The sequence below is a fragment of the Lissotriton helveticus genome, chromosome 10 (genome assembly GCF_964261635.1).
Source record: "Lissotriton helveticus chromosome 10, aLisHel1.1, whole genome shotgun sequence".
NCBI lineage: Eukaryota > Metazoa > Chordata > Amphibia > Caudata > Salamandridae > Lissotriton > Lissotriton helveticus.
The window spans coordinates 95,566,787-95,585,582 of NC_136071.1; the positions used below are offsets into that span (position 1 = coordinate 95,566,787).

General features: G+C 44.7%; 1 protein-coding gene across 1 annotated transcript in view; it reads left to right on the forward strand.

Moving 5' to 3' along the window:
* The window catches only part of PKD1 (polycystin 1, transient receptor potential channel interacting), a 464,326-nt gene that overhangs the window by 436,937 nt on the left and 8,593 nt on the right, over window positions 1-18,796 (forward strand). Inside the window, exons 41-45 of the mRNA XM_078664851.1 lie at window positions 1,494-1,619; window positions 8,805-8,979; window positions 12,334-12,621; window positions 16,078-16,212; window positions 18,320-18,634. Of these exons, the coding sequence (XP_078520977.1) occupies window positions 1,494-1,619; window positions 8,805-8,979; window positions 12,334-12,621; window positions 16,078-16,212; window positions 18,320-18,634 (1,039 nt within the window). The remainder of the gene's footprint in view (window positions 1-1,493; window positions 1,620-8,804; window positions 8,980-12,333; window positions 12,622-16,077; window positions 16,213-18,319; window positions 18,635-18,796) is intronic.

Below are 18,796 nucleotides of genomic sequence, written 5' to 3' on the forward strand. Positions count from 1 at the left end.
CAGTCCTGCAGTAGGATTTTGCATGATTTGTCTTTTCTGTGGTTGGTGGATCAAATGACAGCATGTCTCTTTAACATGGTTTGCAAACTGAGTAATACACCTCTTTCTCTTTCCAGTGGGTGGGGATTGAGGAGCATGTCATTTTTGTAGCTAAAGGGTACATAGAGTATAATTCCCTCATTTTAATAAAATGTAGCTACTTGGAAACATGTCTTTGGCTTATTGGCTAAAGGATATTCTCTCTTAGCCATTGGTTATGTATTTAACTGCAAAACTTTTCTCCTGGGAAGTATTTTGGGGAGCATGCTTCATCCTTTGCTCTTTTCTTTAGTTTGTGGATTGGACCGCATTCTCTTGCCTTTTGGTGAACTTTTCAAAACTTTGTTGGTCATTTGGACCTCAAAAGGCAGCCCATTAGGGCATGGTCTCTGCTTCTCTGGCAGAAGACTGCCCCAATTATTATGAGATCCCTGCCTACCTAGCAGGGATCTCATAGACTTCTGTGCATCCTGCATACCCCACTACATGGATTACACATTCACAGAGCAGGCACAATGTTGTTTTGGCTCTTCTTGGCAATTATGTTTCTTATCTGAAAGAGACACGTTAGTGATAGATTCCTTACCTTAGAATATCCCCAGGCGTCAGACTGGATCCGGAAAGTTTTGCTTAGCAGTACCCCTGCGCGTCAGTAGGTGGCGTCCAGCGGCGCAGAAAGTCGTGTACAGAACTGACATCAGCGCGCAAGGGTGGCGCCTAAGTACTCTCCGTGATGTCTTCTCGGCGCTGCCGACGCCAATGACGGACGCGGAGTCGCAGGATGCCACCTACTGACGCGCAGGGATACTGCTAAGCAAAACTTTCCAGATCCAGTCTGACGCCTGGGGATACTCTAAGATAAGGAATCTATCACTAACAAATGTCTCTTACAGATATATCATTACACAAGTAGTAAGTTGTGCTTTAGGAAACTTGTATTGTTTCTTATTCAGGCCATCAGTTACTTCCCGGCTGTTGTGAACAGGGAAAACGGATGTCAATAGGCGCTGCTATGGCAGGTCATTGAATGTACATTGACTAATGGCTGGATGGGCCTACAGTCAGCCAAGTGAGGCTCCACTTCCAGACACTTGGTGGTTCCTCCATCTATAAATGAGCTGAGGCAAGTCGGCAACCACAAGTTTGCCGGTCTGGGAGCCCCACCAATTTATACTGGGGAACCCACGCTGTCAAACACTGACGTAGTTGATCTATGTCGTTATCTTCGGGCGCGGGTCATGGAAATAGACCTTGTTCCTGTTGGTGGGGTGATGAGAGACATCTCTTCATCTGTTGTTAGTGTTTTGATGAAAATACGCCTTTCATTTGGTTTCTGTTGTAGGTACATGCCACATTAGTGAAATTTGTGTCCTCCTTCACTTTCCTTATTGTTGCATATTGACACTATCATCCTAAAGTATAGCCTACTAACTTGTTTGTGTCTTTTCCCCCAGGGTGTGGTACTGGGGGTATCTGTCGCTATACGACAGCAGTGGATATATTCAGGAGCTGGGATCCAGTTTTGAGGAGAGCAAAGTTATCTTGGAGAGTCTGCAGCAGCAGCACTGGATAAATAACCAGTAAGTACAGAACTCTTCAATAACTTATGGTCAAGGAGCTTCACTATGTAAATCCAGGATCGGCATTGCCCACAAACCCTAGGTATATCCATAAAACTGATAATCTTATGACCGGTCAGGTCACCTTTGAGCACCAGATAGTGCTCTGTTGCAGATGGCTGAATTTGCACCAGTGCTTATGACGAGGACATATGTTGATGGTGAATACATTGCGTTTAAGAGAGCTTAGTGATTTGTGTGCCCGCTGCGAAGAACTGTGTGAAACCCATATGTCCGGTTTTAGTCAGAGAGACTTACTAATATTTGTATTGGTGTCAGGTAGATAAAATGAGTATACTTATTTTTTAGAGGTAACACCTGTAAGTAAGCATGAAACTTAAATTCTCTTTGTAGCATTTATTGTCTGTACTGAATTTGATAAACCACCACCTAAAAAAGTTCTCGGGTTCTTTCCTCATGCCGTTTCCCTCCATTCATATTATACCAGTCTGACAACTTTTCTGCCTCTCACAACAAGGGGACCACATATAACCAACCATGGAATGAGGCTCAGTTCCCCGTTTTTTGGGGTAGGCCCCACAACTCATGCTAAGTAGGTGCCATACATATAAAACATGCTTACTACTACTCCTCTGAGCCAGTCTCTCATCTGACTGTCCCTGAACAATGCAGCGTTCTCCTTTAGGAGTTGGGGGTATATGATGCCTCTTCTGAGCTTTGCAGTGTCCTCCTTAGGCAAGAGAGTGCACATCTCCTCTGAACAATATGGAATCCCTTCATGAGTGGAAACTAGGTGGGCACATATTGGAATTGATAAATAAACCCTTTCCCAATTGTAGGAAAATGCCCATTTTTAGGTCGAGCTGGAAAAGCATGCGAAGCATGCATCCAAGCTCGACAACTTATGTTGCCGACTTCTGGGAATGTGAGACACGAGTCGGCCACGTGCTTTTTGTGTCTCAGATTTGTCCTTGTGAGCGCGCTTTTGCTGCTGGCTGCTTGCTGTGTGGGCGCGCTTTCGCTTTCAGTTGATTTAGAAACAAGTGCAGGCACACAGACACCCGCCCCCCCCGCCGCCGCGCACACGCACACACACACACACACATAGAGAACCCCCCGCCGCGCACACACACACATAGAGAACACCCCCCCCCCCGCCGCCGCTGCGCATACACACCCTTGCCCAGCTGGCAGCCGCAGCACTCGTCGCTCACCACCACCTCCTCGATGCGCCTGAAGGACACCGTGTTCAGGCTCAGCAGCCAGGGGTCGAAGAGCAGCGTGTCGTCTGGCATCATGGCAGGAGGGAGCGGCGGCATCATGGCAGGAGGGCACTCGTCGCTCACCACCACCTCCTCGATGCGAGTCGGCTCAGCCGACAACGAGGAGACAGGAGCTGACCAGGCGCACCACGCACAGCATTAAAACAGCATGGCGGAGTCGGATTACGACGCGCGCTTTAGATTTGGTCGCACGCGTCGCGTGAGCTGCCTAAGTTTCGGTTTCGTTGTGAAGAGGAGCAGGGCAGCGGGGAGTTGGTGACGAGCGTCAGTGCCCGCGGAGGAACCACGACGAGCAGCAACGGAGGCGGCGGAAGCGCTGGAGGAAGGGGTAATGCTTGTTTCCTTCACCTTTCCATCCGGTCACCCTTCCACTTTCTTCCTGTTCTTTTTTTCACATTTACCCATTTCATTTTCTATGCACCCATCTTTTTTTCTCTCATCCATATTTTTTCTTTCTTTACCTTCTCTCCCTCACATTGTTTTTTCGATTTTTTTCTCTCTGTTTCCACTATTTTACTTATTCCTCTCTCGCCACTTCCTTCATAGTGCATGCCATTCACAGGCGCGCACCCCCTTTTCTGTTATTTCATAACAGTGTGATTTATGAGCATTTTTCGGCAGACCCGCAGATGAAAGGAGTCGTATAAACAAGAAGTGATTCCCTACCCACAGAGCCTGGACCTGTGAGACGTCACAGCTCTGCTTGAAGCTTTTCAAGTCCTCTAGGCACTAAGTAACAAACATGGCAATTCTTTGACAGTCTGGCAGGAGCTAAGGTTCTCTTGGTCCACTTTCCTACGGCTGTTCCGAGGCAACGAGTGCTCCTCGAAAACATGTCCGCACTTCCGCTTAGCAAGGAAACCTTGGTGTCTGAAAGATATCTCAAACCAGGTACATTCCAGTGACATAGAAGTAGGACTAGCAGATTACTCCATGTCCTCTGTCACGTCATCGTGTTCAGGTGTATTAATTAGCCCATTTGATGCAGTAGAAGCAAACCAAGACTACAACTCCCAGAATGCAATCGTTTTTAAATAGAAAGTCAGGAAAAGGGTGTCCCTCGTGACGTGGTCACCTCTTACATGGGCCTCACTGGCGGTTCTGGGGTTTGCAAGCGCCTCATTAGCATAATTTGGGGGTTGCAAGCGCCTCATTAGCATAATTTGGCATTTGCCCAGCCTCAGGCTGCTTGTTCCAGTAACTCTCAGGCGCTGCAGCGTCCTCTCCAGAGCTGCCTGGCGTCCTGATTTTCCCAGCACTGATTTCGTCGCCTTGAGAATTCCTGTCTTTAATCATATAATTAGGGCCATCTGCAGCCCCACCCTCGGATTTCTCACGCCTTGGGTCCCTGAGGACCAGATCTCCACGGTGCACGACGCGGTGCGCGTTCACGCCACCCAGCGCTTCGAGGCTGATTCCCCAGGGCGCTCTAGTGAAGCAATCATTCATTCATAGCAGGTTCCAATTATAGTCACCGTGGAAGCGGTCTGGATACAGAGGCCGCGGAAGATTTCACGACTCGGTGCTTCTGTTCTGGGCTTTCCCTTTACAAACATTGTTTTCAACGTTGTTAGTACATCTGGAGCGACTAAAGTGACCCAAGCGTTGGTAACTGACCACTTGCTCGGGCTCCAGGGTCAGAAGCAAAGCTGTTGTGAGGTCGCTTTTGTTTTTCAGCAGGCAATCTGTGACTTGCATGCCCATTTTGTAAGAAAAAGTGAAACTACACGTCTTAGTAAGCTACTTGCTGTTTGTAGAAAAAAATACAGCGTGCCCCTCCACCCTCTTGTCCCACTCCGTGTTGTTGCTTGCCCCCTGCCATCCCTTTCCGTGTTGTGTTGCTTGCCTCCTCCAACCCTTCTGCCCCATCTATATTGATGCCCCCTGTGTTGTTGCATGCCCCCCACCCTTCACTTTGTTGTTGCTTCCCTCGTCCCAAACCCCTCCGTCTTGTTCCCTCCCACTCTTGACAGTGTTGTCGCTTGCCCCCACCCACCCCATCTCCACGCTTCTTCCTGCATGATTCCTCTGTGTTGTTGTGTCCCCGTCCCTCCCTCCTTATATATTTTGGTTCAAAAATTGTTTTTAGCTCTGTAATAGAGGTTACATAAGAGTGCCAAGTAGTGAAGAATTCAATTGCCCAACATGTACATTGGTGAGCCAGAGTTACAGCCCCCAGAATGCATTGTGTGTTTAAGTGAACGTTCAGGACTGGTACATGGCATCCCTGATGACGGACACTTCCGTATCACCATGCTTTCCTGCAACATTCAGGCCGCCATGTGCGCTTTAACTTTCCAAGCTGCCCTGGACAGTGCCGCTTCTTTGAATAGTTCTCGGATTTACACGTTTTTGAGCTATTGGCATTGTAAATCACAATGCCTTTTATTTATATTTTTAATAGCAAAACAGATAAATAATAGGCATTGTCATTTACAATACCAATAGATTAAAGTCTTACAAATGCGAGACCTATTGCATTGAAAATGCTTGTTTGTCATGGTCATCTCCACTTCTTGCCACTGGTATTGATGTTTTTCGATGGATGTGCACTGGGTCCCTGCTAACCAGGGCCTAGTGTCAGTGCTATTTCCCTAAAATAAGGTAAAATGGTCTAATTGTAATACAGTTGGCATCCTTCTAAGTGGTACCCCGGTACCAGGGTCATGGGTACGAAAGAGGGTCCCTAAGGGGTGCAGCATATATTATGCCATCCTAGGGCCCCCCACACAAATTGCATGCTGCCTGCCATTGCAGACTGTGTATCATGGTGCAAATCCTGAGTGAAAACACGACATGGCACACTCACTGTGTGCCATGCCAAAGTCACTGCATGTAATATATGTAAGTCACCCTTACAGCAGGCATTGTAGCCCTAAGGCAGGGTGCATTATATTACATGTCAGGGCATATCTGCATGAGCTGATATGCCCCTGTGCTATCTAGTTCAATTACTGGATCGTAAGCCATCTTAAGTATATGTACTAGGCACTGGTCATTAAGAGGTTCCCAGCTACATGATGTCTTTACTGAAACCTCTGGTGTTTGGTATCAAACACCTTGTCTTAAAAAATCTGTACTGTTGCCAATACAAGATTTATTGTGACATGCACCCAGAGGGCACCTTAGAAGTGCCCCCTGAAAACTTACCACTGTCTAGTGTGCTAGCTGACTGGTATCATCCAGCATACCACCACAGATGAGTTTCAGACCCACTGCAGGTGAGAACCCAGGCTCCCTGAGGCCAGAATCAATGCCTGCTCTGGAAGGAGGTATTGACACCTCTTCCAACAGTATGGCTAGTGATTTAGCATTTCAAGGACAGGGGCTTCAAAGCCCCTGCAGTCTTTCATATGTGATGGTAGCTTCCCCCAGACCTTGGACATGCCACCCCCTGCCCTGAGGCCCATTTGGTACTGTGACAGCTGAGAAATTAGCTATGTAGTAGGCGTGTTGCACCACCAGACTAGTTACACACCTATGGTGGGCTGCCTGACGTGCTTCATGAAAGAAGGATTCCTCCATCTTGTTTTTGGTGGAATTAGGAACTCTGCAACAGGGTTCTGCCCACTCCCTGCAGGAAGTTGTCATGTAGTGGTTGTAGTAACTCAAATGGCAAGTTGCCTTATGGACACTCCCCTTAATGCTCCTAAATTCAGTATTTAGGTGGCCCCCTGACATCAGGAATGGAGATTCAACTGACCAATGAGGAAGGACAAAGAAGAGCTGAACAATGCAAGAACTGTGAACTAGCCGTGTCTTTTGCACCAAACCCCGCATGCCTGCATCTGTCTCAACAATTGCAAAGACCCGACTCATCCTCCAGCTGTGGATGGCTCCAAAAGTCTCAAACAGCTGCCAGCACTTCGCCAACCCGTCCGCATCTCTCGAAGTTGATGAGCCTCTTTCCTGCAGCCTGCAGGCACCAATTGCAATGTCCGGTTAACCAATCTGCTGACCAACAGGTCCACTGATGCAACAGCTGCCCAGGAGGAGGTCATTGTGCTCCAGGAGGTCAAAGCCATCTCCCAACTAAATTATGGAGATGCCAGGACCCCCAGGAGCCGTCCTGGACCAATACCCAGGGTACCGTACCCCTTGCAGCAGCCAGGGCTTGTTAAATGTCCAGCCCAGACACCAACACCTCAAGACCGACCTACTAATGCGGTACGTCAGCCTCAAAGAGGCCAGCACTGAGCGTGGCCAACTTTATTGTTTTGTCCCTATCTCCATATCATCCCCAAAAGTGAGAGCCTCCAATGAAAGCATCCCACCAGACAAAACACCTTTGCACCCAAGCCCGAGTCCTAGCTTACCGACAATCCCCTCCTGCCCCAGGGACCCTCAGGAACCAAGCCCCCCCCCCCTTTAGGTTCTGACTGACTTGTCTCCATTTCCCACTTGCAGCATTTTGTCTGCTTACAGGTCTCGCCATAGACTTCAGCTGTAGCATTAGAGGCTACCCTTGCGACCAGCAGCTATGAACCTGGACACACCAGGGCACATAACCCCAAAACTGCTGGGAGTTCTAAGGACCTTGGCCCCTACTTACCTTTAGTCCAGAAGAACTAACCTGTAACTTGATTGCAAGGAACCCTATGCAGTTTATGTTTCTCCCATAGGATAACATTACTGCATTCGAGGCTCATGCCTCAAATCTGCAGCTGTATTTTCTAAGTGTCTGAAAATCTGTTAATTTTTTTAACTTGGTGTCGGATTTCCTTATTGAGTGTGTGTCTCATTAGTGACTCTGTGTGCAATAGATGCCTAACACTCCCCTCTGATGAGCCTAACGCTGCTTGACCACACTACCACAAATTGGGCTCCTTGGGATTGCTAGCGCAAGCCCTTGTACAATAATAAGGGATACGTGGACTCTCTGCACAGTGCACCTCATTTTGGTACACTATATAAGGAGCCAATGCCACCAATGACAACCTATTCAATGAAATCTTATACTTATGGACGCCTGTGTTCTACTGCTTATCCACAGTACCGGTATAGTCCTTCACCTACTGCCTAACAAACGTTTAACTTTAGTTGTAATACCAGCAGCATCAGTATTATAGTCCATTTACCTTGATTTTCGAAGCATGCATAGTGAAGTACAGATGAGTACTTTACATTCACTTAACCTGCTAACAAGTTGCCAGTCAATATTGTGCGGTGGGTATATGTGCAGAGTAAAATTTAACATTTGATATCCTGATACAACACTGAGTAGGAGTGGTTCTGAGATTTGGGGCTTTGGCCTTCTGATCACACCAGGGAGTTTTTTAAGAGCATATTCTGGGACAGAGGTTCTTATCTCCTTCAGACATAGATAGCTGCAATATAATCAAATTTAAAAAGCACTACCCCGTAGAGCAAGGCTAATATATCCTCTCTAGGTATGCAATAAAATAAGATACATCTGAGAAAATATTTCAGAAAACTGCAAGAAGGGTTGCACCCCAACAATAATGCTACTACTACCCTGTCAATACTGTGCATGAAATAGTTAAATAAATATAGGATAGTGATAATTGTATATTGTTGTTTCATTTGAACACTGTGTGGATAGGCCAGAGTGAGGTCTCATTTGAGCGTTGTTGTTATCGCTTACCAGTGAGGTCTGTGCCTGATAACAGCTTTCTCTTATTGAGCAAGGGACTGGTGGTGTCTTGTGTGAGATGCCTCCTCTGAATGTCATACTGTGCTCCTCAGTGCATGGAGATATTGTAAATGAAATAATAGTTGCACAGCTGGTTCTATCTGTTACTTTGGTAATTTCTTTGTATGGCAGTCCAGCATAGAAATGCCAGCATTGTATACAAATGCTCATCCAGCCAGGCAGCACTCCCACTTCTCTATGCATGTGTCCTACGCTTACCACGCCTTCTTGTCTCTTCTCTCTCATCAGGACCATGGCTGTCTTCGTAGAGCTGTCCCAGTACAACCCTGCTGTTGTTCTCCACACAGTGGTCACTCTGCTGGTAGAGTTTCCCTTCACTGGGCAGGTGCTTCCGTCTGTGGATATCCAGTCCTTCCCGCTCCTGAGGCTGAGCGGTGAAGTGCACCTGCTGCTTATCATGATGGTAAGTATGGCAGAGCTTCCTGTATGTAAAACAGTGAACTGTGGATAACAAAGATTCTATCTCTGAGGACCATGTCTAATTCGCATGTGGGGTACCCATAAAGCCTGGCCCATGACTACACACTGTGTACTACTCGTTTCGTCTCAGTGAACACGTAGATTTTGTTGTGGATTTCGTTTAATATTTGTGAATGGTACACAAAGTGCACAGCAGTCTATGGTGTCTAAATCAAATACATAAAACAGGTTCTTCCACTGCAAACTCTGTTTAATATACACAGAGCATTTACTAGAGGCCATGCATCATGCACATATGTTTCATGGCTTTTAACCACTCTTAAAGGCTTTTGCTCCTTTCCAATATTCCTAAAATTGGCTGTATTTGCATGGGGCACACAGTGCTCGGCATGTTGCCATGCACTGTTTGTACCATTCAGATACCTCTACAGATGGCCCATTGCTGCAGGCCATGTTTACTGCTTCCCTGATGTACACACGAGTAGTGCACTGTATGCGTTGCTGAAACGTTCAAACCTAGTCCACTGGAGGCAACTTGTGCCTACTAAAACTACTAAACATTTACATTTGAAGTTAGCATTTACTTCAAAGTAATCTTGGATCATGTTACAGATTTGGTCTTACTGGGTTCAACTTGTTTTGCGCTATATATGACCTAAACCCTCATATAGTGATTTGATTTCTTGCGAATTATCTACAACATTTGCCCCACCCATCCTGTCATCCCAAAACTCAAGATGATAATTTTTAGGTTTCGCGACCTATCGATGCGCGCATGCGCATCGAGCGGAGCGAGAATTCAAGCAGCGAAAACATCATGAAACCACCAGCTTTTTGCTGGCGTTTTCATGGCGTTTTCATGCAGTTCATGTGAACCACGTGTTCAAACATGAACGCGCATCAGCCTCCCTCCATTTGCCGCAGAGCACATCAAAGGGCTTCGCCCAGCGTGCGCTCTGCGGCTTCTCGGCTTCTCCTCCCCTAATTAGTCATTTTCGCCGCTCCCCTGCCCGCCGTGTCGCATTTCTCCTCCCCCTCCCCTTCTCTGCCTTCTGCCTTCTTTTCCCGGCGCACGCATTTTTTTTTTTTTACAAGCGAAGCCGGCGGTAAACTGAGGTTTTCTTTTTGCCGAGTTTTATATAGCGCGAACTAGACCCGAACGGAATCAGGTATCAGAGCGCTTTACATATTTTCCTTCTTTGCTTTCCTTTCTTTAGAGTCCCCTCATTGCAGCTCTGGAGCAGTTTAGGGTTAAACATCATCCAAGCAAGCAGTGTGACGTAGCATCATGTTCCCTCTTTCTCTCACTCCAATTCCCTAAAGTATTCCCTCCCATGCCCTGTCATTCCCTCTTCAATTGTGTTGCAGCGCTTTAAACGTCTTAAACGCAATAAGCACTATACAAGCCAATACATTACATAAAGTGACATCCTCCCCTCGCCACTTCTGTGTACCTTTCCCCTTCAGATGCAGCGCTTTGACCCTATCTGCATGTGGCATAAGCACTATCTATGCAAACTGCTGACATATTACATCGGGTTTTCCTGTTCCCTCTCGCTAATTCCTTTTCTCCTTCCACTTGTTTCTCCTCACCTTTACTGCTTCCTTAAAGTACTAAGTTGCACTATAAATGTAGGGCAACTTTACTGTCGTATAATAAGCAGCCAACGTGACATAACTTCCAGGTTCCTTTCTTCTCTCTCTCCGGCTCCCTCCTGTGTCCACTCCTTCCCTTGCTTGCCCCCGCTCTGCGCATGCGCCAGCTGTTTGCAAGCGTTTATTAACAAAAGGAAAACATAGTCTGGGAATCACAGAGGTGGGTAACAGGGGGTCCTCAAGCATTGGCATTGCCAATAGGTCTCGCTTGTGGGACCTTATAAGTATTTAGTTTTGCAGCACAATATCCGATTATGCAACAAGGATATTGTGCTGCAAAACTAAATACTTATAAGGTCCCACAAATGCGAGACCTATTGGCAATGCCAATGCTTGTTACTCCTAATGATTCTCACCCTTCTAGTCAGTGGCTGTACTGAGCACACACCTGTTGGAAGCAAACCTCACTTTATTTCCAACCATCCTTTATGTTCACCAGAGAGGAGCAGCCTGTATCAGTTCACAACGTCCTTTGGCATTTGCCGGGCTATCTATCACTTTTCCTTGATTCCATGTTCTTTCATCAGTTCTTTTTTCAGACTCTGCTTTTTCAAAGGACATACCTTCAAATTTGCTTGTATTTCAAGGGTAAAAAATATTTATGGCAAAGTATTTGAAATTCTTTTAGCCATGGAAATAGAAAAAGTGACACACAGTTTTGCACTTCCCAGAGAAATCAATACACATTTTTATCCCATGGACTTATTGTCAAAATCCAAACTTTCGCTATGTGGATGCTAAATTATCAGCTCCAGGCAACAGATAAAACTTCGATGTCAAAAAATAACTACTTACGCTCCAACCACAATATTAAGAATATCATAAATATTTAATAAAATACACAAAAAAGACTAGTGACATTTGTTAATACAATTGTTTTCTATGGTATTCTTGGACAAAATGTTTTTGATGATGCATCTGGTCCAATCAATGGATGATAAACTATATTAACAAATGTCACTAGAATTTTATGTATATTTTATTAAATATTTATGAGAATCTAAACATTGTGGTTGGAGCATAATTGATTATTTTTTTACATCGAAGTTATATCTGTTGTTCTAGTGTTGATAATTAAGCATCGACTGAGCAAAAGTATGGATTTTAACAATACATCCAGGGGAAAAACTGTTGTACTGGTTGGGCTGAACCCTATCCCCTGTGCCTTTATAAAAGGGGTTACTCTCTAAATGGTTGATGCACTCCCCAGAGAGCCATAAGGACCACACACTCTCTCCCTCCACCCTTGCCCATTAACATTTGTTCTCCTCTTCTTCTCAGAACATTTGACAGATCTCCCCTGCACTGTCTGTGAAGGCCCCTTGCAAGGTCTGCTCTTAATTTCCCTCCTGCCTCCTCATCAGTCCTGCCCTGATCCCTTCTTCCTTCCTCTTTGCAGTCTTTTCTGCCAATGCCTCCCCATCCCTGCACTGCCACCACTTCTCATTCTCAGGCCATTGATTATCATGGACCAGTTCACCTACCTTTCATCTCAAACAGTTTCACTCCATCAATTGTCAATCTTTGACATTAAGTTAAGTAACTTGGTCATCATAACTCTGATGAGAAAGAATAGCGGTCCTTAAAAAATCCATCATTCTGAAATACATCACCCGGAGCTAGAGCACTTGGTCTCATAAGAACCTGCTTCTTCTGAAATTCTGTTTTTTTATTATATTAGGTTTTCCTGATGACGTTTGTGGTCTACTTTGTGATATCGGAGTCCCTGGCTGTAAAAAAAGAAGGCAGTGGCTATTTCAAAGTCTTCTGGAACTACGTCCATTGGCTGCTGATCATCCTAACCACCTGTACAGTGATCGTACACATGAGCCGTGCGAGTCTAGCTGACCAGCAGTGGGCTAGATATCTCCTGGACCGCAGACAGTTCACAAACTTCTATCAGATCGCCATCCTCAGCACTGTCTTCAACTGCCTTGCCGCATCTCTGCTCTTCATCCTCACATTACAGGTAATTAAGCAGGAAAAAAGAAGGTTTTATACACTGGTTGCACCAAAAAAAAGCTTAATTTGAGTGGTAGTTTCTATAGACCTGTATAGGTGGTGGGGTTGCAAGAGCCTTGAATTATCAAAAATATTCTAGAACTCAGAACATATCACACAAAACTAACCTATGGGACCTCCTTAATAGAATAGTGGTGTGTTTTGATCCTGTCAGGGCCATCCCAGTTTTGGTTCCCTTTCGTGAAAATAACTAATTGTCTGCCAACCATGCTTCTTAGAAGGAGAAATTGAGGAGCACACCGCAGCCTTTTCTGGCAGATAATATCAGGCCTTTCCCTACCATTGAACCTTTATTGGCAGATAAAATAAAAATCTAGATATCACCCTTTTTTCCTTCAACTGCAATAAAGAACATCAAATAGTCACCCTTGTGCAGATGATGGAACTCAGAGGGTCTTAGCCCTTAAATTCTGCTATGTGATATAACTCGAAGGTCACGTTTTAGGTGTCAAAGGAAGAACAAGTGTTATCTTTCATTCTTCTGTGGGAAATTAAGACAGGTCACCAACCACGTATTCTTCTGCTATGAAGAGAAATGGGAACAAACCCCAGACTTTCAGATGGGAGATAAAATGAGGCTTATTAATTATCTGGGTGCATTATGTGAATCATGGATTGCTAAATGCTCTGAACCCTTGTTGATCATGACTTCATAGAATGTGGCTGTTTGGATAATAATTAAAGAGAAATCTCAAAAACTGAAACCATCAAGAGGAAATTAAGACTTTTGCCCTTTGAAATGTTAAAGTCTGCTTTCAGGGACAATGCTCGGAGGGCAGTCCTCTTGGAGGAACATGGCACTCAATACGATTGAGTCTGTGATCTGCCATCTTTGGTGACGGTCTTAAAATTGAGGCCAGATAATGAGCTGGGACAGGAAACTGGCACAAAAATGGGGCATTCCCCGAGTGATTGGAATGATCATCCATCTTTGGTGCTGGAATTTCATTTGCAATATCACAGCCATTCACGAAGTTGAAAGGAAACTACCTGAGTGAGACCAATAGGGCTTGTAATTATTTGTATTATTTTTTGGGGTAGGTGGCTTCCCACCTCAAAGAGTAATAACACTTCTTGTCAGGGTGAATCTTCAAAGTCAGTAAATTATCCTGAGCTCCACGCCCTGGTAGCTGTGGCACAGAGCAAAGAGGTTTAAGTTAGGGCAATGTATTTATGCACTGCCAAATCAGTAAAAAAAAAAAATCAAAACTCCAGTAAGGGGGGCTGTTGATATGAATTTTTAAAGTTGTAGGTGGTTTAAATAGTGCCAAAAAGCAAACTCAAAGCACTAGTAGTATTGAAGGTAGACCGTAACCACCTAAGCATGATTTGAGGCGGACTACAATGGAACACGGGTCAGATACATCAAGTGGATTGGTCCTGGTTTAACACTGATAGTCGAAAAGTTAAAAAAAAGTTTCTCAGTCTCACTTAAGAAAGGCATGTTCTATTTTTTTTGTAAGAAAATCCTATCCGTGTGGGACGTTGCTGAAACTGTAGCTACCACCATGGAACCAAAGGTGGTTGGTCGCGTTGTTGCTCTGGAGATTTTGAGATTTCTTGCTGAGTATTGTGTTTTTTTCCCATAGGTGTGAAAATCGCGGGGTGAAGCTAAAATTCAATCCAACACTGTGGAAAAGACAGTCGGATACTTTTCCCAGCTGATCACTCTGGAGAAAAAAGTTTTCAGATGTGTCCAAACTTTTTTGCTTGTGCCCAAACAACAGCAGGGGTACACTTCCTGAAACTCAGGGCAAAGTACTTAGAGACTCTCAGGATGTCAGAGCAGAGGCCAACAGCAAAGTCCAGTCCAAGTGCCACTGGCCAGTTGGGCACTTCAGAGAAAAGGCCTCTTTCAGCTTGTGTGCTGTAGCCACACGAGTCAGCCCACTGACCCCTGGAGTGGAGTTCTTTGTCCCGGGTACAAGAAGTAGTAGATCCAATCCTTCAGAGCTCCTTTCAGGTCACAGATATCAGGTCCAGTCCTCTTCTGATCTTTCACAGGTCTGGAGAGTGTTCCTGGGAGGGTACCTAGGGGTGCCACATTTATGGCTGGCAATAGCTGGTGGGTGTGGGTGACTTGTATGCAGTTCCTAATCAATGCGGTAAAAGTTCCCACACTCTAGCCTACCTACTTTTTCAGTAGTTTCTGTTTGCCTTACTGCAAAGGGTATGTAGCAGAGTGTACAATGGAAGTTACTTATGTCCTCCCATGTCAAACACAAAAATCCAGTTTGAACCTGGTCCTGGTCCCACAACAGAAAGTGAGACAGACGTCTGGCAAAACAAAGCAGGGCCCTTCAGCAGCCATACAAGGGATACACAAGAATTGTGTTTGATCCCTTTCTGGGGTGCAGTAGTTTTACAAATGCCTGAGACAGGATTTGACTCCGTAGTGTTAACAAGAGGGCAGCCAATACGTTGACTGTCCAGTTGAGCACTAAGAAGTCAACCATACAGAGCAATACAGGATAGACCTGTCAATCAAAGTGGTCAATTGCGTAGCTCCTGGAAACAATTTCACACCTCATTAAAGTCAAGCATTTGATTGACAGCTGCTGGCAAGCTAATATAAATTCGGCCTGCAGGCGCTTGAGACAGGAAAAATAAATATTTCTAAAAGTTACTTTTTGTAAATGTTTATTATTTAAATCCAACAGCACTATTGAATTGTGCTTTTAATAAATGTTGTTTAAATTATGTTTCTAGGTGGTCCCAACCCTGAGATACAGAATTAATATTTTAATCTGTACTGTGGTTTTGGGGTCTTGTCACAGTAGTGACATGGTGACATTAATTTTCTACATGTACCACTTTTAAATATAATTCACTCTTCCTTGTGGCCTACAAGACCTACATAGGTGTGACTTATGAATATCAAAAAGGGAGGTCTTTGTCTGTCAAAAGGGTTATTATGACAGATCCCACTGCAGGTTATTCGCTGCAGCAGTCAGGCTACAATGGTAGAAGCAAAGCCATGTATTGTAGGCCCACTCTGTGGATGGCACAATAGGTGCTACAGTCCACAAGTGGTATTTAACTTGGAGGTCCTGAGTGCATTTTGTACATCATATACTATGGACTTACAGGAAAGTTAAAAAGTGTTAATTAGGAACAAGCCAATGTAACCATGTTTAAAGCACAAGCAGAGGCACTTGACTCCTGGTCAGCAGGGGTAAAGTGCACAGAGTTCTAAATCCAGCAAAATAGATCTAGAAAAAGGCAAAACAATCTGGAGGGACCATGATGAAAAGGTGTATTTCCTCCAAGACTGCTTAGGACATTATTGAATGAAAGCGTTAATTCATGACAAACTATGTGGGCAATAATTAGTAAATAACTGATTTACCATGTAATCTCTAATTTGATGTATTAACAATATGCACCTACCTTTTATTTACAGGCCGCTCACCAGCTACGGTTCATCAGACAGTGGTCAATATTTGGTAAAACACTGCGCAAATCCTCCACAGAGTTGTTCTGTGCCTGGGTGGGCTTCCTGATTCTTGCCTTGGCATACGCCCAACTGGGCTTTCTGGTACGTATATGCCATGTTGTAAAATGCGTCTGAAAGAAAGAGCAGCCATCTCGCCTATATACCACCTACAAGGCGATATGCCACATCGCCTTAAAACAAGACACAAGATTTTCCATGTCATTGCCAGACACTAACAGTGAAAATGTGGTGGATCTTGGGGGAGAGGGCAGAGAGAGGAAAGAACTAACATGTAGCAAAGAACTTAAAGTTTACAAAAGTTTGTTAAGTCTCCTAACCCGCGATAGGACCGCTTTGAGTTGCTTAGAAATGTTTATTCTTTACCAATCCTCTGTGTGAGACTAGAGTGGCCATGTTGTAGTTATCAAATGATATCCATTCATTCATTCAACACCTTAATTTGGATAAGAGCCTTAAATCAACATTTCAGAGAGAGATAGGAGAAATAATTTTGTAAGAACCACCTTCATTTTAAGGACAGAGAGGAAGCAAGAGTCTCAATTGAGGTACAACAGGAAACAAAGGTTTACTGGTATTATTTTGGTATGCATGGTTTCCTTTGGAAGCCAGGAGCATGAATACTGGCATTAAAATCCAGTTAATCGCAACTTCTACGTCACAGCAGAGAGTTCTGAGTGACATCATGGACAACTCGTGCTTTGCACCCATCTATTTGTTGTCTCTCAGAACCCTCAGTGAAAAACATCCCCATTACTCACTGTTATCGCATTAATTCTATATACTAAACATGATTCTGAATGAGGGCTTGGGCCCTCTAGCACGTGAGTTCTATGACAGCTACATGCTGGTACCTTTCATTTTCAAGGACAGATGGTTAAGGGGGATGGGATAAGAGTGAATACCTCAAGTGGCCCTCAGTTTAAGATGAATGAGCATTGTAATGTACAGGACCCTTGTTACAGATTTAAATGTTCATGCAGTATGTGAGGGCTTAGATTGGTTAATAGGGTTACAGATTCAGGATACAAAATGGTTGGGGTTTTATAGTAGGTGAGCACAAAATGTGAGTAGAAGTCTGAGCACCAAAGAGGCGAGAACCAAGTGAGTATGGAGCACTTTTGAGCGAGGCTAACAAAATGGGGGAGGTCAAAAGTGCTGGGGAAGTGAGGGTGCACATATTAGAGTACAGTACAGGGTGAGTGATGTTACGGAAGAGGGTGAGGCGGTTTAAGGCCTATTTTTAATACACACCAATTCAAGCACTAGCTACATATTTGAATGCAGGGCTTTCTCATTTCTGTGTAGATGTGGGTACAGGCAAATGAGTGAATACTTTTGCCCATATGCATACTGCCAATTAGCAAAGAGTTCCCTAAGTGGATATGCTAAATGTGTATTACCCAGGAGATGTTGCAACATCAGTGGATTCTCTGACAGTCGGCTATAGACACCAACTGCACGTCCACATGGGAAGCAAGTCTCTGAACTCCATCCAAATACAAGCCTGGATGCGTCTCAATGGCTCTGATGTCTATATCTGTGTTGGGGTACCATGCACCTCAGAACTTGAGGGCCCCCAGGATCCAATAGAGGATCAGGGACAGCTGATCACAAACATGTGACAGCCAGTGAAACTGTTTTTGTGCTGAGTATCCTTCTGTGTTTGCCAAAGAGTGCGTAAGACACTGAAGTCTGTTTTCTGGCAGAGGTGTTACATGGCCCTTGTCTATTCATGGCACTCTCGATTGTGGTCCACTGGTGTGAAAACTAGGTTCCTGAACCTCTTTGGTAACGTGGCCCCATTTATCCTTGAACAAACGATTACAGTTTGAGACTTAATTGGTTAAAATGGATAGTTAGGATAAGAAAGCCGTTAAATAAATTTATTTTACAAAAAGATGGTAAATGCATGAAAACATTTCCTAGCAGAAATTGTGAAATAGGATATTAAACTTACCATTTGTAGGAATTCTTGAGGCTAATATTTTGGCTTTATGAGCTCTGATCACTTTTGTTTTCAGTCTTCACCCACTGATCCATATGTTTGCTTTAAACTCACAAATTCTTTAAACTGCTTTATGTATCGTTGCTTTCTGTGTTACATGGCACTATCCTTGTCCTCTCTTCGCACAATTTTAACCATAGCATTATTGCTTTACATACTGCTGACATCATCTCTCTCTGGCAGCTCTTCTCTTCAGACTCCAAACCCTTCCACAGCTTTGGCGCCAGCCTCCTCACGATGTTTGATGTGATTCGTGGCAGCGTGAACCTACAATTGGACCTTCCTTTCCATCCAAGCATATACCACGTATATTGTCTGAGCTATGTCGTGCTGCAGTCGTGGATCCTGCTGCGACTGTTTGTGGCTACGCTGCTGCACAACTTCAGCCAGGTGCGGCACAGCATGTACCGGCCTGCCTACGATCCCCAGGACTACGAGATGGTGCAGCTCTTTCTCCGGCGCCTGCGGATGTGGATGGGCATGAGCAAAGCTAAAGAAGTAAGTGTTGTCCAGCTTGTGCACGTTATACAGGCTATTACTGTGGGCTGGCGCGATGGGCCTGGGAAGTGGAATAAACAAATGCAACTGGGATGGTGCAGTTAAAAAGCAAAAACACATTCAGTGATGATTAATATGCTACAGTTAAAAACAAGTCCTACT